This window comes from Notamacropus eugenii, chromosome 6, assembly GCF_028372415.1.
Source record: "Notamacropus eugenii isolate mMacEug1 chromosome 6, mMacEug1.pri_v2, whole genome shotgun sequence".
In the NCBI taxonomy this organism is placed as follows: Eukaryota; Metazoa; Chordata; class Mammalia; order Diprotodontia; family Macropodidae; genus Notamacropus; species Notamacropus eugenii.
Genome location: NC_092877.1, coordinates 384963859 through 384990788, shown reverse-complemented (window position 1 = coordinate 384990788; position 26930 = coordinate 384963859). Strand labels below are relative to the sequence as shown.

Sequence of the window (26930 nt, the reverse complement as noted above, 5' to 3'; positions counted from 1 at the left end):
TTAGAGGTATTCTCTCTATTCTATAACAGGGAAGCTCCCACTCAGACCGAGGTTAAGTGACTTACCCAAGGCCATTTCATAAAGATCAGAGTGGGAAGTGGTCTTTCCTGAGTCCACATACATCCTTCTGTCCAATACATTACATTGATTCTTTAAGAGGGCAATGATGAGAAAAACTAAAGATAGTTGTGACTGCACTTAGGTTTTATACAAGTTAGATTTTTTGAGGGGGAGAATGTCTTCTAATCAGACCAGTAAGATAGGTGTGCATTGTTGGAAAGGCCCTGTGCCCTTCCTGACCTTGACCCTGGGATCCTTGGGTGCAAGCTGAGAAGGCTGGACGGGCAGATCTTGGTGGTTTTCTTCCCTCTGTGCCCATCTCCTTGGTTCTGCACCTGGTCTCTTCCTCCTATACCACTGAAGATGTTTGTGTTATCACTCTTAAGTTTGTCTGGGATTTGTCTGGGATTAATTCTCAAAAGCCCAAGGACCTTTCCACACACATCCCAGACAGATCGTGGGCACCTTTTCTTCTTGGGCTCATTAGAACTCGTGTGGCCTGGGGCATTTTACTAATACTTTGCTCCTCTTCACCTAATGATTTATAAGTCTCCTTTCTCCCATAAATTCATTTACCCTGCACCTGGTCCCCAGAACAGTGAACACTCACCTTCCAATTCAGGGCCTTGAAGTACGGCATGATTCATTTAGGGCATCTTGGAAATAAATCCTGTAGTCTCCTTTTCTGGCACTGGACCTTTGTTCCCATTTGGGCAGATGGGGAGGAAGATTTCTGGAGCCTGATAATCATTTCTGTGCCCTCTTACCCCTAATCTACTAGCTCTTAGATCCTGAGGGCCTTCCAGGGGCACACTGCCAGCTCTCCTGCCCCCAGAGGCTAGGAGATAGTGAGAACAACCTAATGCCCCAAATGCATACTTAAGTCAGCTTTACCCTTTGGGATGATGGATGTTTCTTTGCCAAGAAAAGGCTTTGAGGGCTCCTCAGTGTATAGCTTAGAGTAGACACTGATGGAAACAACCCTCCTCATTTTGAAGCAATTGAGCCCAGGCAGCAGACTGATCGACATTTCTTTTCACAGCAGGGAGACCAGCAAGAAGTTGCCAAGGATTCATTTTTTTGCTTGGACACATCAAAAGGGAGCAATGAAATGAGAAGGTGAGATTGCAGGCAGCATGTCATCGGACCTCACTCAAGTCATCTCTTCTTGGGCTCTACAGAGTGTCAGAAAAAGGAAGCTTTGACTCAGTGCCATGCGCCTTAGCATAGGAGACCAACCTTGTTTGGGAGCACAATTTTTTTAAATTAAATTAAATATTTGTTTTTAAATTTCTAATTAGTCATGTTGTGAAAGAAAACATAGAAAAAACAGTAAAAATAAAGTAGAGGAAAAAATATGCTTTGATCTGCATTCCGACTTTATTAATTCTTTCTCTAAAGATGGATAGCAATTTTCATCATAAATCCTTCAGGATTGTCTTGGATTACTGTATTGCTGAGAATAGCTAAGGTATTCACAGATGATCTAATATAATATTGTGTACAATATTCTCTTGGTTCCACTCATTTCACTTTGTATCACTTTATGCAATTCCTTTTTTAAAAGTATTTATTTATTTATTTTTAGTTTTCAGCATTCACTTTTACAAGATTTTGAGTAACAAAATTTCCCTCCTCTTTCCCTTCCCCTCTCCCAAACAGCATGCAATCTAATATAGAGTTTACATGTACAATCATGTTAAAAATGTCGTGCTGTGGAAGAAAATCAGAACAAAGAGGAAAATCTGCAAAAATAAAAAAAACCCCACAAACAAACAAAAAAAGGGAAAATAGTATGCTTCCATCTGCATTCAGATTCTACAGTTATTTTTCTGGATGTGGGTAGCATTTTCTATCATGACTCTTTTGGAATTAGATCATTGTATTACTGGGAAGAGCTAAGGCTATAAAAGCTGGTCATCACACAAGGTTGCTGTTACTGTGTATTTTACCCTCTGATTCTAGAACATTAGGACAGTTTTCCTTGATAATTTCTTGAATGATGATGTACAGGCTCTTTTTTTGATCATGACTTCAGGTAGTCCAATAATTCTTAAATTGTCTTTCATGGATATATTTCCCAGTTCAATTATTTTTCCAATGAGATATTTCATATTTTCTTCTATTTCCCATTCTTTTGATTTTGTTTTATTGTTTCTTGGTGTCTCATGGAGTCATTAGCTTCCATTTGCCCAATTCTAATTTTTAAGGAGTTATTTTCTTCACTGAGCTTTTTCATTTGGCCAGTTCTACTTTTTAATGAGTTCTTTTCTTCAGTGAATTTTTGCTCATTTTTCCATTTGACCAACTCTCCTTTTCAAGATATTTTTTCTATTCATTGGATTTTTTTGTATGCCTTTTTTTCCACTTGGCTGATTATGTTCTTTTTAATATATAATTAATTTATTTTTCAGTTTTCAACATTCATTTCCACAAGAATTTGAATTCCAAATTTTCTCCCCATCTCTCCCACTCCTACCCCAGGACAGCAGGCACCCCATCCAACCTTCCCCAGTCTGTCCTCTCTTCTATTACCCTCCTTCTTTCATCTCCCTCCCCTCTATTTTCCCGTAGAGCACAATAGATTTCTCTACCCCATTGCCAGTACATCTTATTTTCCAGTTGTACACAAAAGCATTTTTTAACATTCATTTTTAAAGCTTTGAGTTCCTTATTCTCTTCCTTCCTCCCTCCCCACCCACCCTCATTGAGAAAGCAAGCAATTTCATATAGATCAGACATGTGTAGCCATGCAAAGCACTTCCATAAACGTTGTGAAAGACTAACCTCATTTACTTCTATCCTGTCCTGCCTTCCGTTTATTCCATTCTCTCTCTTGATCTGTCCCCCCACAATAGTGTTTGCTTCTGATTATCCTTTCCCTAATTTATTGTCCCTTCTATTATCTTCCCTCTACTATCCCCTCCCCCCTGCCTTCCTGCAGGGTAAAATAGATTTCCATACCCACTTGAGTGTAGGTTATTCCCTCCTTAAGCCAAATCCCATGACAGTAAGGCTCACTTATTCCCTTTCATCTCCCACCTCTTCCCCTCTATTGTAAAAATTCTTTCTTGCCTTTTTTATGTGAGATGATTTACTACATTCTACCTCTCTCTTTCTCTTACTTCTAGTACATTCCACTCAATAGTAAATTTTATTTTTTTAGGAAGTCTCTCTTCATATTCATCTCACCCTGTGCCCTCTGTTTATCTTTCTCTCTCTCTCTCTCTCTCTCTCTCTCTCTCTCTCTCTCTCTCTCTCTCTCTCTCTATATATATATATATATATATATATATATATATATACATATACATATATATATATATATACATATACATATACATATATATTGACCTGGGAACTCTGAAATTTGGCTACAATATTTCTAGGAGTTTTCCTTTTGAGGTCTCTTTCAGGAGGTGATTGGTGAATTCTTTTGATTTCTCTCTGGTTTTCTAGAATATTAGGGCAGTTTTCCTTGATAGTTTCCTGGAAGATGATGTCTAAACTCTTTTTTTTGATCATTGTTTCAGGTAGACCAATGATTTTTAAATTATCTCTACTGGATCTATTTTCCAGGTCAGCTGTCTTTCCAATGAGATATTCCACACTGTTTTTTATTTTTTTCATTCTTTTGGTTTTCTTTAATAATTTCTTGGTTTCTCATAAAGTCATTAGCTTCCATTTGCTCCATTCTAATTTTTAAAGACCTATTTTCTTCAGTGAGATTTTGGACCTCCTTTTCCATTTGGCCAATTTTGTTTGTTAATGCATTCTTCTCCTCATTGGCTTTTTGGACTTCTTTTGCCGTTTGGATTAGTTTGTTTTTAAAGGTGCTATTTTCTTCAGCATTTTCGGGGAGGAGGACTTCCTTTAGCAAGCTGTCGGCTTATTTTTCATGATTTTCTTGAATTGCTCTTATTTCTTTTCCCAATTTTTCCTCCATCTCTTTTATTTGATTTGCAAAGTCCTTTTGGAGCTCTTTCATGGCTTGAAACCATTTTGTATTTTTTGGGAGAGGCTTTGGATGTAGGAGCCTTGACCTTGCTGTCTTCCTCTGGATGTATGCTTTGATCTTCCTCATCTGAAAGAATGGAAGAAAATACCCTTTCACCAAGAAAGTAACCTTCTATAATCTTATTTTTTCCCCTTTTGGGCATTTCCCAAGTCAATTACTTGACTTTTGAGTCCTTTGTCAAGTTGAGGATGTATACTACTCTAGGCTTCAGAGGTTTTGTGAAGCTCTTATCTAAGATAATGCTAGGAACTTATCAATTTTCAGTTCCTCCTAGGTGGTACAATCAGGGTAGAGGTGTTTACTCCTCTCTTGGCCTGCGCTCTTGTCTTTGAGCAACCACAAGCACTCTTTTATCTCCTGGAACTGAGGATAGGATTCCCTCTCCACAAGTGCCACCAGCTCCACCCAGCCAATTCTCCTCCTCACCCCAGGACCACTTCTCAGAACTGAGACCCAGATCAGCTGCTCAATTACCCCATTATCTTTAGAGTGAGAGCTCCAGAAATGACTGCTGATGTTACAATGGCTGAAGCTGCCCTGGGGCTGGGGTCAGACCAACTTCCCCTCTCACCCAGGTGAAAGAGCTTTCTTATTGACCTTTGAAGATGTCTTTGGCATTTGTGGGTTGAGAAATCTGGAAACTGCATCAGTTATCCATGATTCAGTGCCCTGAAGCCTCCTCCAATCCTATCTGTGCCGCAGGACACACACTGGGATGTACTCCACTCTAAGTCCAGTGTAATAGACCCTTCCTGTTGACCTTCCAGGTTGTCTTGGGCTGGAAATATTTCACTCTGTCATTTTGTGGCTTCTTCTACTCTAGAATTTGCTTACAATCATTTTTACAGTTATTTCAAGGGCTTTTGGGGGAGAGTTATAGCTGTCCATGCTTCTATTCTATCATCTTGGCTCTGCCCCCTGATTATGTTTTGTGAGATGCTATTTTCTTCAGTATTGTCTGTGCCACTTTTACCATACTGTAGACTTTTTTTCTTATGGTTTTCTTTACATTTCTCTTTACAATTTTTTCTCTACCTCTTATGCTTGATTTTAACGATTCTTTCTGAGCACTACCATGGTCTGACACTTATTCATATTTTTCTTTGAGGCTTTAGATGTATCAGTTTTGACTTTATTATCTTCTTCTGAGTTTGTATTTTGATTTTCCCTGTTACCATAGTAATTTTCTATAGTCAGAATCGTTTTCTGCTGTTTGTTGCTTTTTCCAACCTCTTTCCTGACTTTTAACTCTATGCTAAAATGGGGCTCTGATTCCAGAGTGGAGAGAGCACTATCCCATGTTTCAGAGTGTTTTTTTGTGTGTAGCAATTTTCAAAGATAATTCTGGGACCTGCAAGTTTTGGGTTCTTCCAAGTTGGTATGATCTAGGGAGAGGTGTGTTTACTATATTCCTGGCCTGTGCTCTGGTCTGTGAGAGACCACAAGCACTCTTTTCAAGCCTAGAACCATGTTCAGCATCCCAGTTCCTGTGTGGCTACAAGCTATCGTGTGTTAGTGCTTCTCCTGGTCCTGGGATTGAAACCCAGGACTACAACCCAGATCCTAGTATGGGCAATGCTATAGTGCCTATATACTGCCTATAGTGCTAGCTAAGGGGTGCCTGTAATCTCCTTCTGATCAGTTGTCTGATCCATTAGTATCTGTGGGCTAAGAGCTTCATAAAGTGCCCCTGCCAGGGGGCATGACTGTTACAGAGAAGAAAAAATAAGTCTCAGTCTTATTATTGTGGCGGTAGTTGGGTTGTGTGGTTTTTAGAGCCTTCTTTGGAAAGACTTTCTCAGAATGGAAGATGGACAATTTGGAGCAAAAGGGCTGGTTTTGTAAGAATACAGATCTGCCTCACCTTAGGTGAGCTTCAACATTCAGCTTTTCTTTCTGTAAGTGTAAAGCTTGCCATCTCAGAAATGACACATTGGTCAAGGTGAGGATTCCCACATGGGGAGGCTGCATGGCAAGAGGAAAAGGGTCTTGAATTAAGGTTCAAAAGATCCTAGTCAGTTCCTGTTCCTGGGCCTCAGTTTCCTCAGTTGAAAATCGGGGAGGGACGACGAGGTGAACTATTCTCTCTGGTCCTTTCCAGCTGCAAGCACTCCTGCCAGCACTGTCAACATTCCAGCCAGCTTGGCCTACCTGAAGTTTCCAGAATCCATAGTTCTATCTCTTACTGCTCTGTTTTTGTATGGAATGTTTGTTCCCCATGCCCAGGAAGCTTTCTTTTCTGTTTCATTTTAACCTCTTGGAAAATGTGGATCCCTTTGAAGCTCAGCTCAAGTGCTGCCTCCTAAAAGAGGCCTTCCTGGATTCTCCCAGTTCTTTGAGCTGCCCTGCCCCAGAGAGCTTTGTATTACTTCTACACATACCCTGGTGCACACATAGAAACACACACACACACACATACACACAGATGAACAGACACACACACAGACAGGCACACAGACAGACAGATACACACACACACTTTCTGGTCTGCACGTGACTATGAGAATACTGGAACTCTTGCAATGAGACTGGTACCTATTCAGTCATGTCCTTTGTGTCCTTCCTGTGTCTGCTTTTCTAATTTAATCCAATTCTGTAAAATTTACTTTCTGCCAAACACTGGGTTATACAAAAGCAGAAATGAAAATAGCCCAGACCTGGAAGGAACTTCTAATACAGATAGAAAAAGAATGCAGACAGGTCAGAATATACAAAATAGAAACAAAGTGAATGTGAGGCAATTTCTGGATGGTGTCAGGGGCAAGAATGAGGAGGATCAAAGGAGCCTTCTTGGCCAGGGCATCTGAGCTGAACTTTGAGAGGCATAGGCCTTTCAGCAGGTAAAGTTGAGGGGAGAGGGTGGGCAAAGCTGTGGAAACAGGAGACCAGACACCAGGGACAGGGGAAATCAGCCAGTTTTCCTGGTAGAGAGTGTGTGTTTGGGGAGGAAGTGAGGGAGAAGATTGATTTGAGGTTACTCTGGAGAGAGATTGGAACCAAATTGTAAAGGACTTCAAATGCTAGCCTGAGTATTTTCCCTTTTATCCTAAAGGCCATAGGGAGCTAGTGAGGCATTTGAGCAGATGAGTGACAGTATTTGGGCTCTTCATTTAGGAATTGTGTCCATCATTGTGGCTCTACCTTGTACTTTTCTTTTCTTTTTTTTTTAATTAATTTATTTAACTTTTAACATTCATTTTCACAAAATTTTGGGTTCCAAATTTTCTCCCCATTTGTCCCCTCCCCCCACCCCAAAACACCAAGCATTCTAATTGCCCCTATCACCAATCTGCTCTCTCTTCTATCATCCCTCCCTTCCCTTGTCCCCATCTTCTCTTTTGTCCTGTAGGGCCAGATAACTTCTACACCTCTTTACCTGTATTTCTTATTTCCTAGTAGCAAGAACAGTACTCAACAGTTGTTCCTAATACTTTGAGTTCCAACTTCTCTTCATCCCTCCCTCCCCACCCATTCCCTTTAGAAGGCAAGCAATTCAATATAGGCTGTATCTGTGTAGTTTTGCAAATGACTTCCATAATAGTCGTGTTTTGTAAGACTAACTATATTTCCCTCCCTCCCATCCTGTACCCCATTGCTTCTATTCTCTCTTTTGATCCTGTCCCTCCCCAAGAGTGTTGACTTCAAATTGCTCCCTCCTCCCATTGCCCTCCCTTCCATCATCCCCTCCACCCTGCTTATTCCCTTCTCCCCCACTTTCCTGTATTGTAAGATAGGTTTTCATACCAAAATGAGTGTGCATTTTATTCCTTCCTTTAGTGGAATGTGATGAGAGTAAACTTCATGTTTTTCTCTCACCTCCCTTCTTTTTCCCTCCACTAAAAAGTCTTTTACTTGCCTCGTTTATGAGAGATAATTTGCCCCATTCCATTTCTCCCTTTCTCCTCCCAATATATTTCTCTCTCACCACTTAATTCATTTTTTAAAGATATGATCCCATCCTATTCAATTCACTCTGTGCTGTGTGTGTGTGTGTGTGTGTGTGTGCTTGTGTGTGTGTAATCCCACCCACTACCTAGATACTAAAAAGTTTCAAGAGTTACAAATATTTTCTTTCCATGTAGGAATGTAAACAGTTCAACTTTAGTAAGTCCCTTACGACTTCTCTTTGTTGTTTACCTTTTCATGCTTCTCTTCATTCTTGTGTTTGAAAGTCAAATTTTCTTTTCAGCTCTGGTCTTTTCATCAAGAATGCTTGGAAGTGTCCAATTTCATTGAAAGACCATTTTTTCCCCTGAAGTATTATACTCAATTTTGCACGGTAGGTGATCCTTGGTTTCAGTCCTAGTTCCTTTGACTTCTGGAATATCATATTCCACACCTTCGATCCTTTAATGTAAAAGCTGCTAGATCTTGTGTTATCCTGATTGTGTTTCCACAGTGCTTGAATTATTTCTTTCTTGCTGCTTGCAATATTTTCTCCTTTACCAGGGAACTCTGGAATTTGGCCACAATGTTCCTAGGAGTTTCTCTTTTTGGATATCTTTCAGGCAGTGATCTGTGGATTCCTTGAATACTTATTTTTCCCTCTGGTTCTAGAATCTCAGGGCAGTTTTCCTTGATAATTTCATGAAAGATGATGTCTAGGCTCTTTTTTTGATCATGGCTTTCAGGTAGTCCCATAATTTTTAAATTGTCTCTCCTGGATCTATTTTCCAGGTCAGTTGTTTTTCCAATGAGATATTTCACATTATGTTCCATTTTTTCATTCTTTTGGTTTTGTTTTGTGATTTCTTGGTTTCTCATAAAGTCATTAGCCTCCATCTGTTCCATTCTAATTTTGAAAGAACTATTTTCTTCAGTGAGCTTTTGAACCTCCTTTTCCATTTGGCTAATTCTGCCTTTTAAAGCATTCTTCTCCTCATTGGCTTTTTGAACCTCTTTTGCCAATTGAGTTAGCCTATTTTTCAAGGTGTTATTTTCTTCAGCATTTTTTTGGGTCTCCTTCAGCAAGGTGTTGACCTGCTTTTCATGTTTTTCTTGCATCTCTCTCATTTCTTTTCCCAGTTTTTCCTCCACCTCTCTAACTTGATTTTCAAAATCCTTTTTGAGCTCTTCCATGGCCTGAGCCCATGGTATATTTATTTTGGATGTGTGGGATACAGAAGCCTTGACTTCTGTGTCTTTCCCTGATGGTAAGCATTGCTCTTCCTCATCAGAAAGGAAGGAAGGAAATATCTGTTCACCAAGAAAATAACCTTCTATAGTCTTGTTTTTTTCCCCTTTTCTGGTCATTTTCCCAGCCAGTGACTTGACTTCTGAGTTTTCTTTCCACCCCCACCTTGCCTCCAGATCTGCCCAGCCAGAGCTTGGGGTCTGAGATTCAAATGCTGCTTCCCTGCCTCAGGGCTCTGGGTGGGGGCAGGGCTGCTATTCAGTGTGAGATTAAGTTCAGGTGCTCAGGTGGGGGCAGGGCTGCCACATGGGACTCATTTCCCTAAGGGGGTTTATGCAGAGACCTTCAACAATGGATCTGAGCTCCTGCCTGCTTTGGGAGCCCCTGTCTGCCGCCACTGCTGCCCCTGCTGCCGCCTCCTGAGGGGGCCATGAGGACACCCCACTCCCCTGTCAGCCACTCAAAAAGACTCTCTCACTGACCCTTGTCACCTGTGGGTGGAGGGACCTGCATGGCCGCCAGAGATTCTGTCCCTGAAGCCTGCTCAGATCTGCTCCTCTCGGTGCCCTGTGGCCAAGGCAGGGCTGGGCTCCACTCCAGGTCTGGTGCGTGACGGGCCTCTCATGTCAGGTTTTCAGGTCTCTCTGGAACAGAAATCTTGTCTGCTCCGTTGTTCTGTGGCTTCTACTGCTCCAGAATTTGTTGGGAGTTCTTCTTTACAGGTGTTTTATGGGCTGTGGGTTTTGAGCTAGCATATATGTGTCTTTTTCCTCTGTCATCTTGGCTCCTCCCCTGTACTTTTCTTAATGCTGACTTTGGGTCCCCCTCCTTCCCTTTGCATTTGAGTCTCAGACCCCAGATGCTCCCTCATAGGACATAGATCTTTCCTGACATTGTGATGGCTTTTCCCAAAGGTTTCCTAACAGGATATGATGGGCTACATAATACTAAAAAATGGGAAAACGTTTCTGAAAACCTACCAGGCTCTTGCATCTAACAGTGATGTCTACTGACTGAAGACAGCATCTAAAGTCTTAGTGGCATGGCAGAGTATAATGCCACCTGTCTATTTTTTAAGTAGAAATGTCTTTTCTTTCCAGAACTCAATGATTGCCCATCCTCCTTTTTCTTCCCCTACCCCTCTGAGCGGTAGCTTGGTATGGTGGAAATAATACTGTTTTTTTCTTTCAGCAGAAGACCTGGCATAAAGGTCCACTTCTGGAACTTATTGGCTATGTCTCAGTTTGCTCATCTGAAAAATGGAGTTTATAACATTTGTTCTACCTTCTTTGTGCAGCTGTTAGTTAAAAGGCACTAGGTTTCAAAGTGAGCTCAGTAGAGGACTTGCCAACGAAATACCAGGCTCTCTATTCCCTCACTATTGGCCGGAGCTTTGCAGCATTTAAAGAATGATAATGAGTCTTTACATTATTCCTTAAGGTTTACAAAGCACTTTACAAATAACATCTCACTTGATCCTCTCAACAATCCAGTGAGGTATATGCTATTATTAATCCCATTTATAGATAAGAAAACTGAGGCTGAGAAGCTAAGTGACTTACCCAGGGTCACACAGCTAAGCCTCTGAAGCACTCTGTTCACTCTACCACTTAGCAACCTTGTTAACAGAATTTTACTGAGCCAGCCTCTAACCTGAGAATGAGGAAACAGCGGGCCAGAGACAAAGTGCCAGTAATCAGGTAGTTTTACTTAATTTTATTATGAGGAACAGATTTGCAAATCAGGAATTCTCCTAATCAGAATTTCTCCTTGATGAAATGATGACAGAGATTATATACATAAATCATAATGGGAAGGAAAGGGGAAGGTAGATTACAAACCATCACTCCCAGGGCCAGAGTGGTTTCCCATGACCAGCCCACAAATCCCACCATAATAAGGTACAGGCCTCCTGAGGTTCTGTGGGAACAGCACTGTTCAAATCTGTGGGGGTTGTTACCTTGTGGGTCATGGGCCAGAGTTCTGTGATGGGAGCAGGTTCTACAGTCTGATTCGCTTCACTTCAGATACACAGAGCCAAGGATGCCAGCGATTTTGAGCCTTGTCAAAGTTTGATTGATCATTTCAAGCTGTATTGTGAGCTCTGACTCACAAGCTGGAAAAGGCAATCCTTGAGGATTCTAAATTATTAGTGTATTCATTACATATATCATATGGATGAATATGAAAATCATAATTCCCCACCTTCTTGTGGTTAACAACCATAGTTCAAAACAAAATGTTTACTGAGTGACTGCAATAGGAAGAAAATGCTCATTTCTTGGAGTGTTAGCCACGCCTTGTGCAGGAGGATGTCTGGGCATTAGAGAGGTGAGGAAAGATTACACATTGGTGTACGTGTGTGAGGTGTTGAAATATCACTGTGTGTAGGAAACGGGGAGCAGGCCAGTTTGGTTGGAGAAGCAGGCGGCTAACAGAGGACAGATGTGGAGTCAGGAAGCCCTGAATTTGGTTGCTGCATCAGTTACTTTGTTACTGTGTTACCTTGGACAAGCCACTAACCTTGTAGACTGTTTCTTCATCTGTACAATGAGGATAATAATAACACCTGCCTTATGTAGGGTTATTGGGAAGATAACATCCAAGCATATGCAAAATGCTTTGCAAACCTTGAATATTACCGTTAGCTTTCTTCGTCATCGTGACTAAGCATTGTTTTTGAGTCATTTCAGTCATGTCCAACTCTTCATGATCTGTTGATCTGGGGAATTTATAAATAAGGAAACTACCTTTATTAATGCAGACTAACACATAGCTACACAAGTGAAACAAATCCAAGGCGATATGAGGAGGAGGAAACACCTTCTAGACTGCGGGGGTTGGTGAAGGATGGCTGGAACCATTGGCAGTGGCACCTGAGAGGTAGAGATATGGAACCTACCTTTGTATTTTTGGCATGGAGGTGGGTAGAATGTCAACTGGGGTGAACTGCTCCTCCTGTGGGGGGAGGGGAAAGTCACTGGAATTTTTGCCTGAAATTTAGCATTTCATTATTCTCTTCCTGTCCCTTTGGCTAACGGCTATGATTAGATTGCTGTCTCTAGGGGTGGTGGTGGTGCGGGGACCTTCCCATGCCTCTATATAACAGAGTGCACTCACGTTTTCAAAGCCCATTATGTACACAAACTTTCCTTTGCTCTTCATAAGAACCCTGTGAGACAGAACAAAGGGTATTATTCCTATTTTACAGATGGGGAAATTGAGGTTCAGAGAGTAAATGAACTCCTCCCCTGTTAGCAGGTATCAGAGGATGGATTTGAACCTGGGTTCAGTCCTCTCCTTAGCATCCTTTCTTACTTAGCATCCTCCTAGGGCTCAGGGCTAGTCCAGGGCTCCATGCCTGGGGAAAACTCAATAGATCTTTGCTAATGGATGGATTGATTTGGTGCTGGTCTTTCCTTGTAGGTCTCCATACTGCTCTGAGGAGTCTGATCTTAAATGCTCTGATTTGCTTGGGCCCAGAGCAGCTGCATTTCCTAGCCTGTTGCACCAGGAAGCTGGAAACTGATTCAAAATGGTCTCTAGTTTTCTTATGTGTTTCACTCTTCAAAAACTTAATTATTCACCACTGTTCAGTGTGATGATTAATAGACTCATTGTCTATCTGGACAAATCACTTATCTTTTAAAGTAGACAATTCTTATCTTGGAGTATTCAGGACCTCAGTGATTTGGCCACAAGCTACCTTTCCCAGCTTTGTTATTCACCTTGGTCTAGAGGCGCTCTCTCCCTCCTGCTCAACACAAGTCCTTCTCCAGACTCCACCTTTCTTAAGTCCTCTGCCCCTGGAAAAGCCCTGCTCAATCTCGATCAAGATCTTATCCATATACTGTCTTCTTCATGGAAAGTTTTCTGATTCCTTTTCACTGCCTTTCCAAGAATCTCCAAAGGCTCCTTCTCCCTTCCCCTTTGATCCATCTCTTAAAGCAAGGTGGCACAGTCGTGGAAAGAAGTCACTTCTCCTGGCTAGGCCTCAGTTTTCTCTTCTGTAAAATGAAGGGACTGAACTAGAGATGGCTTCTGAAGCAACTCCCAGTTTTAAATCCAAGATGCTAAGAATATGGCCCTGTATTGAGACTGCCTTAAATTGTTGGTTTTGGGCTAGTCTTATTCTCTGCCCTGGAACAGAAGCTCCTGTGGATGGACATGGTCCTATGTTGTTCTTCTTGTCCAGAACCCGGACTGAGTGGTGTTAGTCAATCAGTCAACCTTCCTTAGAATCATTCCAAGACACTCCCTTCCCAGGATACATTTCCACCCCTTAAGGCCATGTGGAATACATTGTAGCTCATATCAGGTCTAATTCTTGGGCAGAACTGTCAGCAATTACACAAATCACAAACCCTGAACCAAGGGGGTGTGTGTGTGTGTGTGTGTGTGTGTGTGTGTGTGTGTGTGTGAGAGAGAGAGAGAGAGAGAGAGAGAGAGAGAGAGAGAGAGAGAGAGAGAGAGAGAGAGGGAGAGAGAGGGAGGGAGGGAGGGAGGGAGGGAGAGGGAGAGGGAGAGGGAGAGAGAGAGAGGGAGGGAGGGAGGGAGAGGGAGAGGGACAGAGAGATGGGATCCCGTTTGTACCCACAGCAGTATCCTGTCCTTCAAAAACTAATCTGTGCATCCTTCCCAGTCATAGTACAGACGCTATCTCTCTAGGCTTAGGCGAGTCAGTTCGCGTGTTGCAGACTCAGTTTCTGTCTCTGCAAAATGAGAGCCGGCCCATCTCCTCAATCCTAAGGTGGTGGTGAGCTTCCAAGGTCCCCCAACAGCTCGGTGCCCTGCCCGTGCACGCCGTCGTTTGGAGAAGGCAGGGGGCAGTCAGGGACTGGGCGCCGGGCAGGGCCAGGACAGCACCCCTGCTCCCCAGCTTCCCTCCTCCAGGGACAAGGGGAACGGCACGTCTCATTCCTTCTCTCCTAGCTCCAAGTTCGGGAGACTGGGGTGGGGGAAGTCCGGGGACTCAGGGTTTGTCCTGCCCCTCGGGGGTCCCCGGCTCATCCCGTGCCCCCCTCTCCTGCCACTCTGCCCGCCCCCGCCCTCCATCCTCGGGCCGCCCCCTTCCCTGCCCGGTCCGGCCCGGCGGCTCGGCTCGGCTGGGTGGCTTTGATTGGGAGCGCCGTCCCGGTCTGGGAGGGCGGGGGAGCTCTCCCGGCTTCCTTCCCTCCCCCGTCCTGCCGCTGGGTGCGCTGTCTCTTTAAATGGTGCCGCCGCCGCCGCCGCCGCCGAGGCCGCTCCGGGCTCGCCCCAGCCGCCGCCGCAGCTCCAGCGGGAGCAGCAGCTTGTTGATTTCAGGGCTGGTGAATTTCGCCGGCTGCAGACTCCACTTTCGCTGCAGGAGCGGGGCCGGCAGGAGCTCTCCGGGCCGCGGCCGAGGCCAGGGCCCGGACTGCCGCCGCCGCCGCCGCTGCCTGGCTCCCGGCTCCGGGCTCCGGGAGGCGGGGAGCCGCACCAGCCCCTCGGGCGGGCTCGGCGCCCGGGCGACCCTCGCCCACTTGCACGCTCGCTCCCACGCACACGCCGCGGCTCAGCCCCGCCGGGAGCTGGGCTCGGGCCCCGGCGGGCAGCCCGGAGCGCCCGGGAGGGAGGCTGAGGCTGAGCCGCCGCTGCTGCCCGCGCCACGTCCAAGGAGCGGCCGAAGGCCGGGGCTGGGGTCGGGGCCGGGGCCGGGCCAGGGGCGGCGGAGCTCCTGGCGCTGAGATTCCGGGGCATTTGGCACGAAGATGGCGGCTCCCGTGGCCAGCAAGACAGGCTCGGGCTCGGGCTCGGGCTCCGGCTCGGGCTCGGGCGGCCACAAGCCCGCCTTCCCGGAGCTGGATTTCCGATCGGGGGCCCGCATCGAGGAGCTGAACAAACTCATCCAGGAATTCACCAAGCACGACCAGCGGGAGTACGACGACCAAAGGGCCCTGGAGATCCACACGGCCAAGGACTTCATCTTCTCCATGCTAGGTACGGAACGGGGAGGGGGCGCGGGTGGCGGGGAGGGCGTGTGTGCGCGCGTGTGTGTGCCCGCCTGTGTGTGTGCGTGTGTGTGCCCGCCTGTGTGTGCCCGCCTGTGTGTGCCCGCCTGTGTGTGCCCGCCCGCCCCAGGCAGACACACTCGATCGAGCCAGGGAGAGGGAGAACGGAGCCCCCGCTGCCCCGCCGCCTCTCCCCTTCCCGGAGTCGGCTACAATGTAGCCTGTGTCTCTTCCTCCCTGCTGGGGCGCCGGCTGAGTGGGAGGCTCTCCCCCTTTTGGTCATTCTATCCCTTTTCCCCGCCGCACCCCTTTGTGAACCCCCACCCCCCAGGGTCAGCTACGCCGAAGAGGCAGGGGTTTGAACCCGCCCTTCGGGGAAGAAGGGTCTGGAGTGTCAGACGGGGCTGGGCTGGACCGGCTGGGTCGGGCTGGGCTTCGAGCCAACCGCGGTGTGTTCGGGCCCAGGCTCGCGGCTCTGCCGGCCTGGAGGGAGGTAGCTGCGAGGAAAGGGGCTTGGGGCGCTGCGTAGCGACCAGTTGCTGATGAGTCCCGGGGCGCTGGTGCGAGAAAGGCGTCTGGGACCGACGGAGCAAGGACGGTGGATTTGTGTGAGTGGGTCTAAGCGAGCCCCAAGTGGACCGTCTGGGGCTTTGAGGAACAGAGACCCCGCTTTTCTGTGATCTCCGGAGTCTGCTGGCCTGGAAGTTAGAAGCTAAAGATGAGGAGGTGACTCAGCCCAGAAGAATGTCCTCAGAGCTTGGACCCTGGCGGGGGCAAGAGAGCAGGACGTGGGGGACTGAATCCAGGGACTCGGATCCTGCAGCCTAGTCTCCTAGCCACGATAATCGTGGCTTGTCGGGGGCGGAAGAGGGTGCTCCTGTGTCTCACCCTGTCACAGATCTGGGCGGGGGTGTGCAGTTGTGCAGTATTTACTGAGCGCTGGGTGCTGACATTCTGCACAAGGGGCAAGTAGGTCAGGCACAGAGGGGAGGGATGGGCATCGCTTGGCTGTAGGGCTTCCCTGGCAGAAGCCGTCTGCTGTGCGTTCTCCTGATAAAACTCAGAGCTCTCTAAAGGGCTGGCTGCATACCTGGTCCCCAGACCTAGCACTGCCACCAGCAGCCACAGCTGTAGCCCTCAATCTTTCTTTACAGATACTGAACTGCCTGGGCTCTGAGATTCATTCATTCATTCCTGCTTTCATCAGTTAACTCTTTTTTCTCCTCACTAGGAGCTCCAGACTAGACAGTGGAATCTAAACAGCACAATAGGAATTACATGTGCTGGGATAATTACACATCTGCAGCTTTAATAATTTGGATGAAGGGATCTCTAGGGCACAGATGCCTTCCTTTGCCTTTATTTATTTAGCATAGCCGTAGTGAAATCAACAAGCACCTATGAAACTTTCTGGGGGGTCTGAGTCTTGTCCTGGAATCTGAACCCTGGGTTTGAATCTAGACTCTGCCCTGTGTTACCTGTTCAACCTTGGACAAATGAAATCAACTCTCTGGGCCTGTTTCCTCATCCGTAAAATGCGAGGGGTGATGCTATCCCATGTTTCTTCCATCTCCCTAGCTCTTACCAGGACCTCTCATGTTATAAACTGGCCTGCACTGGGTTTGTTCTTCCATCATTTGTATATTTCGAAGACTCAGTTCTCTTAAACACACACATAGACTCTCTGAGGAGGGAAAACCTTGGGAGGATTTGCCTAGTTCCAGGAAAACTGTAGATTATTTCTGTGCTGAAGGTGGGAGCACGTGGCTCAGTATATAGGTTGTTTGCAGTTTTGATTCATCGTCTCTTCCTCTCATGCCTGCTGCCCTGCTAGAGGCTTTGTGACATTCACCTGAGTTCTTAGTGTTTCTAGCCTGGATTGCTCTTCCACATGTACACAAGGATGTGGACCTTCACTCCTGACTAGTAGCTGCTGCCACATCCCTGAAAACCGGCTCTCCTTGCAGCCTGGGGGACTCTGGCCTCTCAGCTACAACCTGTAAGGATACAGCGGGGGGGGGGGGGGGGGGGGGGGGGGTATCATACTCCCTGGAGGCCCTCCAGAAATAAGCTGCATGAAGACCCCAGGGATTCCTGCATTCATTCCTGCCTTCATTCATGGTGAGATGTACAATGGAAACAAATTTTTGGAGTTTCCCTGGAAGCTCCCGAGCACCTTTGTTTTTCAGGAAACTTCTCCATCCCTGTTGTGGTAGCTGCTGCATGTTCTATTAAGAGGTGACCCAAGCAGCAGCATTAGCTTTCATTCATGGTTAGCTGCTGTTTTCTGCCTCTCATGATTGGAGCCAGGCACTGGGGAGAGCCCGTCCAGGCAGACTGGAGACTTTGGGAGGGAAGGGAGTGGGTTGGGAAATGAGGGTGCTAATGTAGGCTTCTTCAAATGGATAGTGATGTATGTTCCCTCCCTCACTCTGAAGGACAGCCACTCTTCTAAAGGAGGGAAGTGCTAAGGATGCCTTTGAGCTTTGAATAAGAATAATTTGAACAAGAAAAATTTCTATCTCTGTCCTTGTTTCCCCTCCCCCTCTCCATCCCCTTCGCCCTGCCCCCATGAAAATGTCCATAGAACTTCTTCAGCTGGGACTAGCCACACAGCTCAGGAAGGCCTGCACCGGGCTCCATTTGCTTCTTCACCATGAAACTAGGGGCTTCTCAAGGGCAGGATTGAGTTTGTATCCTCAGTGTTTAGCACAGTGGTACACAACTGGTGCTTAATAAATGCTTATTGAGTGCCTGATCCTCATGTTCAGGTCATCTCAAGTGTATCTAAGGAATGGTCATGGCTGTAGCTCGTTAGGTCATTGAGTCCCAAATCTAGATAGAGCTGGAATGGACCTCAGAGGTCATCCAGTCCAGCACTCTCTTTTTCAGTAGAGGGAACTGAAGCCCCAGAGGTGTTAATTGCTTTGCCCAATGCCACAGAGATAGTGTAAGACATGGGATTTGAACTCAGCTTCTCTGACCACAGTAATTTCCTCTAATATGGATAAAACTGGCTATAGGATTTGAGCCATAGGTGTCCATAGGTGAACCAAGAGCTGCCTCCAGAGAGGAAATATTAGTTATCATCAATTCAAAGTATTGAACATGTTTGCATATCTGCATTGTGTTCCCACCTGTCATGTTGTTCAGGTGGACTTGAGCCTGGATTCTGGATCCTTGGCTATTTTCTGGATCCTCCTTCCTACCCCAGCTTCTTAGACAGCTTTACCTGAAGTAGCCAAAGGCTTCCTGGAGAGCAAGGGTTCTTTATTGCCATGGTGTTGTCTTTAAAACCCTTATAGCAGTTCTTCAGACCAGTGACATTTGAGGAAAATCCATCTCCCTCCACCTCCCCAATTTCTACAGTCAGAGAGGCGATAACCATTTATGAAATGCCTACTGTGTACTAGGCACTAGGAATGAAAGAAAGGCAAAAGAAAGTCCCTGTCCCTGCAGAGCTCACAGTGTAATGGAGAGACCTCAAACACATTTGTACAAACAAGCTACACACAGGAGAAATGGGAAATAATGAACAGAGAGAAGATGCTAGAATTAAGAAGGGCTGAGAAAGGCTTCCTGCAGAAGATGGAGTTTAGTTGGGATTGAAGGCAAACCAGGAGACAGAGATGAGGACAGAGAGCATTCCAGGTATGGGGGGGTCTTCCAGAAAAAAATCCATGCAGCTGAGAGATAGAGCGGCTCCTGAGAGCACCAGCATGAATGGAGCTCTCCACCTGGATAGTGCCCTCAGCCTGTGGATAGCTCCCTTGTGCTTTGGTGGCTGATGACCTTTATAACTTTCCTCTACATTGCACTATCTCATCTGGTCAGCCTCTGGGACTTACTTGGAAGGGGCTAGCAAGTTCTTGACCTTTTCTGAGTCTGGTCCTTATCTGTCAAAAGGGAAGAATAATACTAGAGAGCTGCCTTGAGGTTGGAATGAGATCATGTCTCTAAAGTTCTTTGTAAAACTTAGAGCTTTACATAAATGTCAGAGGCAGCAGCCTGTGGTGGAAAAAACCACAACCCCCCAAACAAATAAACAACCAAAAAACCCAACCCAAAACAAAACAAAGAAACCCCAGTTTTGGATCCTGGTCAAATTGTGACCTCAGGCCAGTCGCTTAACCTCAAAAGTTGTGTGTGTGCCCATGCTCTCCTGTGTGAGTGTGTGTGTGGGTTTCGATTAGATGACCTCCAAGTTCCCCCCTTCCCCCAGCTGAAATCTCTCATTTTATGATCATTTTTTTTTTTCTTTGGAGAGGCTCCTGTTGAAGACCCAGAGGACCTTCTGACTGGATCAGTCATTGAGCATTTATTAGGCACCTGCTGGCTTTCAGTCAGGGGGCTAGATACTGAGAAGGCAAAGACAAAATACTAAGACCCAGTTCATGTCCTCACATAAACTGTATGCTCCAGAGATACTGGGTTGGATTCACAGATAAGTACAATAAAGGATACAGTAAAAGAAGAAAGTAAATCAAAGATTTATGTTAAGTGGAAATAAGATGAGTCTGTGGGGGTGGGGATAGCTTATGGATTTGGTGGCGGTGTGAAAGTTCAGCTTGGAGAGAAGCGAGTCTGGAGGCTCAGATGAAAGCACCGTCCAGGCGGACGATCATCCTGAGGGCTGCTGCCCTCCTTCCACCTGAGTGGTTTAGAGAGCTTTGGAGAGATATACTAGTTTGGGTCCCCGAGGTGCACCCCCTTCACTCCCCCACCTTGGTCCTTTGTGAGAATGATTATCGTTATTACCTAGTTAAGTTCGAGAGCTCAGCAGGAGGGAGAGGTTGTGAGCATCATGAGCACCATTTGTCAGCACTCAGGGAAATCGTCAGAGTTCATTCACGTTTTACTGATGTTTGGTACTTGCCCAATTTTTGCCACCTTTTTTCTTTCTCCCTCCACATCCCCATTTCACAGTGGCAGAGTTGGAGGCACTCTGGGACATCCTGGACTGAGACGAAAATTCAGATGCTTTTCACGATTCCGTCCATTTGGCCTTCAATTGTGTTATACTTTGTTGTCATTGACAACAAGTATTTGCTTCTGTATCCCCTTCCCTTCCACCCAAGGTGGTACCCAGGCACCCTAGCAAGTGCCAAGGAGTTCCAGAGGTGCAGACTTAGGACCTGGGTAGACGGATGTGATGAAGTTGCTTTGACGTTGTCTCTACACACTGGCCCTAGAAAGTAGCCCAGCATGTGTTAATTAGGTCATTCCATAAGGGTGGCCACAATCAGGCTCCTGAATGCTTGATTAAATCATGTTGCCTTAATTGTGATGGGAGAAAGCTGAAGAATTTCCAGGCCTGGGGAAGAGATTCTTCTGGGGCCCTGGATAATTCCTCAAAACTCACTTTCTCCATCTATAAAATTAGGTGATTTTGATGGACTTTCTGACTTTGGCACTTCATGAGCTGGATCCAGGCCACCACTGGGCTGTGTCTCAGAGAGCCTGAGATCCCCCCCTTTCTGACCAGTGTCCTAGTGCTGCGTGGGTAGGAGGTAGGGCTCTCCTTGGGCCGATCACTGTTCACCACACTGTTCCCTCCCAGTGACTTAGAGTCTGGGGCTCCTAAGAGCCTGCTTTACACCTTTCTAGCCAAACCCCAAATCGTAAGATGGTAGGACACCTTTGAGATCTTGGTTGCCCCCTTCATTTTACAAATGAGAAACCTGAGGCCCAGAGCTAGGTATTATTTTACCCAAAGTCTTACTTTCTTTGGCACAAGACTTTGGGCACCATTAGAAACTTTTCTTTCTGCCTGGGGTGGGGTAAAGGCTGAAGGTGAGTTACATGGCAGCCTAGAACATACCCGGGCAGAAGAGATCCCCAAAGCCATCAGGAAACCCTTCTGAATCATTGAAGCATCCCTTTGTTTGCCTGAGGGGGAAGCTCTGTTTGATCTGTCCAAGGGGAAGAAGATCTGGTGGTACCCCTCATCCCTGATGCCTCATGGAAGCTTTAATTTTTCCCTCTTAGGCTTGGCTGACAGTGACTGGCCTTAAGTACTTGGCATTGGAATATGGTTCTGTTGATGGCATCACTTGGTGTGGATGGTAATCTCTTTGAGGTTCTTTTGTGTTTGCTCCTATGGATCATCGAGAGCCCAAGTAACTGCACTGGACAGCCTTGTGGCCCCTTGCTCAGTCAGGAGCTCCATTCCTTAACCTAAGGATTACTGTCTATCATCTATTAACTGAGAGGACACTCCCAGGTTTTCTTTTTATATGCCTTATTATCAGATAGATAAGCCACCGCAAGAATTGGAGAGCCCGCCCAGTTTGCCCTTTGTGATCAGGGTCTTACTCTCCTGCTGGGTAAACCCTTGTTCCAGGCCCTCCCCTGCCCTGAACCTCGAAGTCACCTCCAGCTCTATCTTTGGCTCTTTCTGTTGTTTGGAACTGGGCTTCTGTGACCCCTACCTTTCCTCCATCTTCTTTTGGCATTGTGGCCTTCCTTTTTCCCTTCCTTCCCTTCTTCCTTCCTTTCTTCCTTCCTCCCTCTCTCCCTCCTTCCCTTACCTCCTTCCTCCCTCCCTCCCTCCCTCCCTTCCTTCCTTCCTTCCTTCCTTCCTTCCTTCCTTCCTTCCTTCCTTCCTTCCTTCCTTCCTTCCTCTTCTTCTTCCTGAGATTTGTTTTTTGGGTCTTCTCATCCCCAGTGCAAAAGCTTCTGCCTTGCCCCTGGGCCTGACTTCAGTGGCCCTCAGAGAACATGTTCCCTCCAGACTGGAGAGGACAGGCTGCCTGGGATGCAGACCATGTGTCCTGGCCCTTTGGACTCTCTTTGTCGCCCAGGACTGACTGATGCTGTCCTGGGCATCCCATTCCCAGAGTTTTGAGAGGGAGTGAAGCATAGAAGTTTGGAAGGGTCAGGCAGAAAAGTGAGGGATGCTCAGAGCAGAGGACAGGTCCCTCCTGTTTAGGGGTGAGAAGAAAGTTCAGCTCCTTCCCCTGGAATTTCAGGCTTTCTCTCCGTCTGGGATGGCCTTCCTCCTCTCCGCTGCCCAGAATCCTCATCTTCCTTCAAGGCTTGCCCTGAGAAGCCTCCACTGGTTCCCTTCGTTGCTGCTTTCCTTTCCCTGTCATGATTAACAGGAGTTACTCCCATGCCCCTCCCCCTTCCCTCTGTGAGCTCCTGGAGGGCAGACTGCCTTACTGTGGGCTTTGTGGCCTCCATATCTGCTTATAATAAGGTTTTAAAATCATTATTCTTATTGTACTGCATTCAGCTGTCTCCCCCAAACTCATTCCAAATAAATAAGGAATAAGGAATTTTCAGAAATATTTTTGAATTTTCCAGAGTGAAGAATTTTTTTTAGTGAAGTCTGGTTACGGACAATTTTAAGAAGTGTATATTGAATTGACTAAGACAATTGAAGAAATGCTCTCTTTGCCTGTGTCCTTTCAGAACGTTCTTCTTGTTTTGTTTATTTTATCGATGCTCTTTTTTGGGGGAGCTGGCACCTATCAGGGGTCACTATGCCTCTCTCTTCCCCCCCACCCTCAGTAGAGATCCTCTCTTGTAACAAACAGAGCTGGTCAACAAAAGCAATGACAGTCTCCTTTGTAGTAAGAGAGCTGGAAAGGAAGGGAAGGGAAAGATCATTTATTAAATACTTACCGTGTGTCAGGCATGTGCTAAGTGCTTTCTACATATGACCTCGTTATTCTTATAACCTCCCTGGGAAGCAGGACCTCTGGCTGGATTTCAGCTTAGGTCTGTCCTGACTCCAGGGCCTATGCTGTATTCAAGGCCCCATCTCACTGCCTGTGTTGCTGCTGGCCAAGACATTTAACTTTCTGTCCATTTCTTCTGTAAGTGTGCCTCGGTTTCCTTGATCTGTAAAATGTGGAATTCAGACTAGGCCACTTTTAAGGTTCCTTGTGGCTCTATGTAGAATATTGGCAGGGAAGTGGCCTCAGGTGGACCTGCCTTTGACACTATGTGGGTGTGACTCTTGGTAAGTCTCTCAACTTTTTCTGACTTGATTTCCTTCCCTGTAAAATGGGTATCATAGTAACTCATCCTCATGGTTACTGTGGGTGCCAAAGTGCATGTTATTCACAAAGGGCTTTTCGAGTCCTCAAATGCTCCTTGGATATTAGTCATCATTATTATCACCTTTATATTCCAGTCTGGAGTCTGGTGTCTAACTCAAAACAGGAGCATCTTCGTTAACCTCTTACTCAGCTAAGGTTCTTCTGGGAGTGTTCAGGGCGGGCATATAACATGGCCACGGTAGGGTAAGTAAATACAAAATAAAGCTTCATTTTTTGCCTTGCTATCCCCAGTGCCTAGATTCAGTAAGTGCTAGTTGATTGAAAATAAGAAATTTTGGTAAATGTTCATTGAATTGGCCTTTGGGGGCAGGAGGGGGCAGAGTCATTACTGGAAAGATGCCACTTGTAGCTCCCCTGACCCTGGCAGAGTCAGCAGAGCTCTTTTGCTGGACCTGTCTCTTCACCTCTTGGTTGAAAATTTGTCCCTGCTAAGTAGCCAAACTGGCATCTTCCTTGGCAGACCAAGTCCCTGTGGCCTGGGGCCATGCATTCTTCCACGGAGTTGTCAGGGCCTTGTCCGACTGGTTCCTCCTGTTGGGGGTCATGGTTCCGGAGGATCTGAGGAGATTCTGACAGGGCTTGCCAAGTTCAATGATGCCTCTAAGGGCAGTTCATAATTATGCCACTACTGAACAAGTGGTAACCAGGAGCCAGGTCAGGTGTTTTCCCTTCTTTTTTCTCACTAATGAGCCTTTTCATGAACATGGCCATGCTACGGACAACTTCGCCATGGGTCTAAATGGTCAGAGGTGAGTCACTTGGTCCTCTTCTCTCTTCTTCCTTGGTGCTGGCTGATTGTATTCTTGTTTGTGACTCAGGCCTCCAGTGGTTTTTGTGGTTGGTTTTCCCATTTGAGCCTCTTGAGTGAAGGTTGCCCCTTTCTCCTGCTGCTCTGTTCATGAAGCATGTCAGCCTGTACATTTAACCAGCAGGGCTCAGGTCTGGTCATGGAGGGAGATGGAAAGCACTGAGAGCCTATGACCAGAAACAAGGACAGCAATGTTGACGTGTCCCATAGAGTGCCAGTGAGACGCTGAGCCCCAGAACTGAAAAGGGTCTGGAGAAATACGCAAATGAGGGACAGGGCTGGAAAGGACTCCCTGAGAGAAGGAAATTCACAAGAACCCTGCACTACATAGAAGCTGGGTTTGGGCTTGTGCCATGGAAGTAGATCTGGTGTCAGAGGACCTGGGTTTGAATTCTGACTTTCCCACTGGGTGATTTTGACCAAGTGATTGAATTCAGCCCTAGGTGCCTTCTACCTGAAGGCTATGATCTTGACTCCATTTGAAAATATAGGGATGGCTACCCAGACCTTAACAGGAGGAAGCTGGGTCTGTTCCCATCATAGCATGCAGATTTGGCTGCACTTCTAGAGAGAACACAGTCAGCTCCCACCATAAAAGCCCAAAGGTAGCTTGCCTTATGGGAATCTACACTTCACCAATCTCAGGAATGTTTCTTTAAGCCACACCTGGCTTCCAAGCCCCATCCCCAGGGAAAACTGAACCTAGGGAGGAACAAAGGACAGTAAACACCTATTTTAAAGCCTAACTGGGGCAGTTAAACTCTGAGACTGAGATAAGGTTCGCTGGGAAGGGTTTCTCCTGCTGTCCTTACTAAGGGAATCCATGTTAACGTCATCGGGACCAGTCCTCAGTTTGCCTGTCACAGCCAGACCCCACCAAAGTCACTTAAACCAAGGCTGAATTGACCTTTATGCAGCATCCCCTTGTTTCTGTTTCTGATATCTGTGGCCAAGTAGAATTTGTCTATTCTTCTTTCTAGAGAACACTCTAAAAGTTCTCCAACTCTGTTCCATGAGGTTTGAATTTGGTCAAAGGGGCTGCACTTGAAGACCTAGAGGGCCACATGAGGCCTCGAGGTCGCAGGTTCCCTACCCCTGGTCTAGAAACTTCATTGGCAGAACCTAGGAATCCCTGGAGTCTGTTCCAGGTCACCAGAGAAGGACTTTGGTGGATACTGGAGGAAATAGGCTACATAGAATTCCTGGGGTCTTCCTGGGAATCCCAGGGGCCAATAGTTTCTTGACCTCATGGAGGTGCTCACTCACTTCCAGGAGAGGAAGAGTCAAAAGCTGGAATGAAATTCCATACTTGGTTTCAAGTCAGTAATGCATTACTGGCTCTGAGGTATACAATGGGAGGGAGTCAGTGCCGTCAAACATTGGGGCCCTGGGATGGGCAGGAGGGAAGAGCATGATCTTTTGACCAAGAAGATCCCGGAGGGCTCGGCAGGATTGGTGGTGGAGCAGGCCTAGTGTTCTCCAAGCTGCTGCCTGACTCTCTTATACCAGCAAGCCTATACTTTTCCCGTGTCACAGGCCTCTTATTAGCAGGCACAGATGCTCGTCACAGCAGATGCTGCTGTGCTTTCTTTTGTCCTTAATCAAGAAGATTCAACAGCTGGTTCTTTCCCCTGTGCCCTTGAGCTCAGCAGTGGGGTCTTCCTAAGTCTTCTCTGAGTTAGAACCAAGGTGACTTCATTGGAAACAGTCATTGAATCTGCCACAATCCTTCTGAACATCAGTTACACGCCTGAAATGTATTAGGCACTACCAGATGCAAAGCCAAAAACAAAGCAACCCTGGCCTCCAGGAGCTTCTGTTCTCTTAGAGAAGCAAGCATTCACACACACAGGTCTCATGATGAGGGCTGCTGCAGGACCAACCCAAGAGTCTGGCGTGCTGGGCTCTTTCTTTCCAGTACTTTCCCTTTGCCCTGGAGTCAGCATGAGTGGACTGGTATGAGTTCTGGGGTGAGGGGCTGGCTTCCCATAACGAGGGCTATGCTTCTTTTGTTTTCATATTGTCATTACAACCTCACATGTTGCCCTGGGAAAATACTTAAGTCTTAGGGCATGTGGTTTGTGTGTGTGTGTGTGTGTGTGTGTGTCTTGGATCTCCTAGAAGAGGAGGAGTAGAAGTATGTTCAGTGTAGGTTAGGAAACTGGTATGGGACAGCTATTTAATTTTTACACACAAAAGAAATGCTTAAACCAAAAGACTCTCAGAAACATGTATTAAGAGAAACTTAACACAAGAAGCAGGAATATCTACTATTATATTCTCCCAGGAACTCAAAAATTAAATTTATCAATCCATAAAGCCTTTGGCAGGATTACATAGATGTTTTACCTTGCATTCCAACTCTCCGAACAACTGCCTCCAGGTCTGTGGCTTTTGGCAGCGGGCTAGGCTTGGGTTCCTTCTCTTGTTGGTGACTGCCCTTTCATCTCTGACCAATGAAGCCAGGACTTCCAGACCTCTTGAATTACCTTCATGTCTGCCTGATGATTGCTCTTTGGTCAGCTGCAGTCAGACAAAGAAACCTGAAGCCTAGGAGGCAGCCAGAGGCTCAGGGTCAGGCTTGCCTAGTTAAGCCCCCTGGCTCTAGCAGCCACTTGGGAGCACTCCCCATGCCCCCAGGTAGGGACGGGGAAGGGCAGCCTTTCCCGTTCCCTCCTGGTGAGCCTCAGATGTGAAGACAGGAGGAGGGAGCATCTCTCCCTGTTCAAGATTTACTGAGTCAGCAGTTCTTTTCTCCCAAGGGTCATTTCAAAGTATCCGCATCCTTTTGTGCTGAGCTGTTATGCTGAAAAAGAGCAAGGGTCAGGCTCAACACTCTGTGGAGGTGTGTGTATATGTACATACATAC

At 46.4% G+C, this 26930-nt stretch overlaps 1 protein-coding gene across 1 annotated transcript in view; it reads left to right on the top strand.

Annotated features, from left to right (window-relative positions):
- The first annotated feature begins 14723 nt into the window (after positions 1-14723).
- Positions 14724-26930, top strand: part of MB21D2 (Mab-21 domain containing 2) — a 109029-nt gene continuing 96822 nt past the window's right edge. The window contains exon 1 of the mRNA XM_072618872.1: positions 14724-15173. Within this exon, the coding sequence (XP_072474973.1) occupies positions 14945-15173 (229 nt within the window). The 5' untranslated portion in view covers positions 14724-14944. The remainder of the gene's footprint in view (positions 15174-26930) is intronic.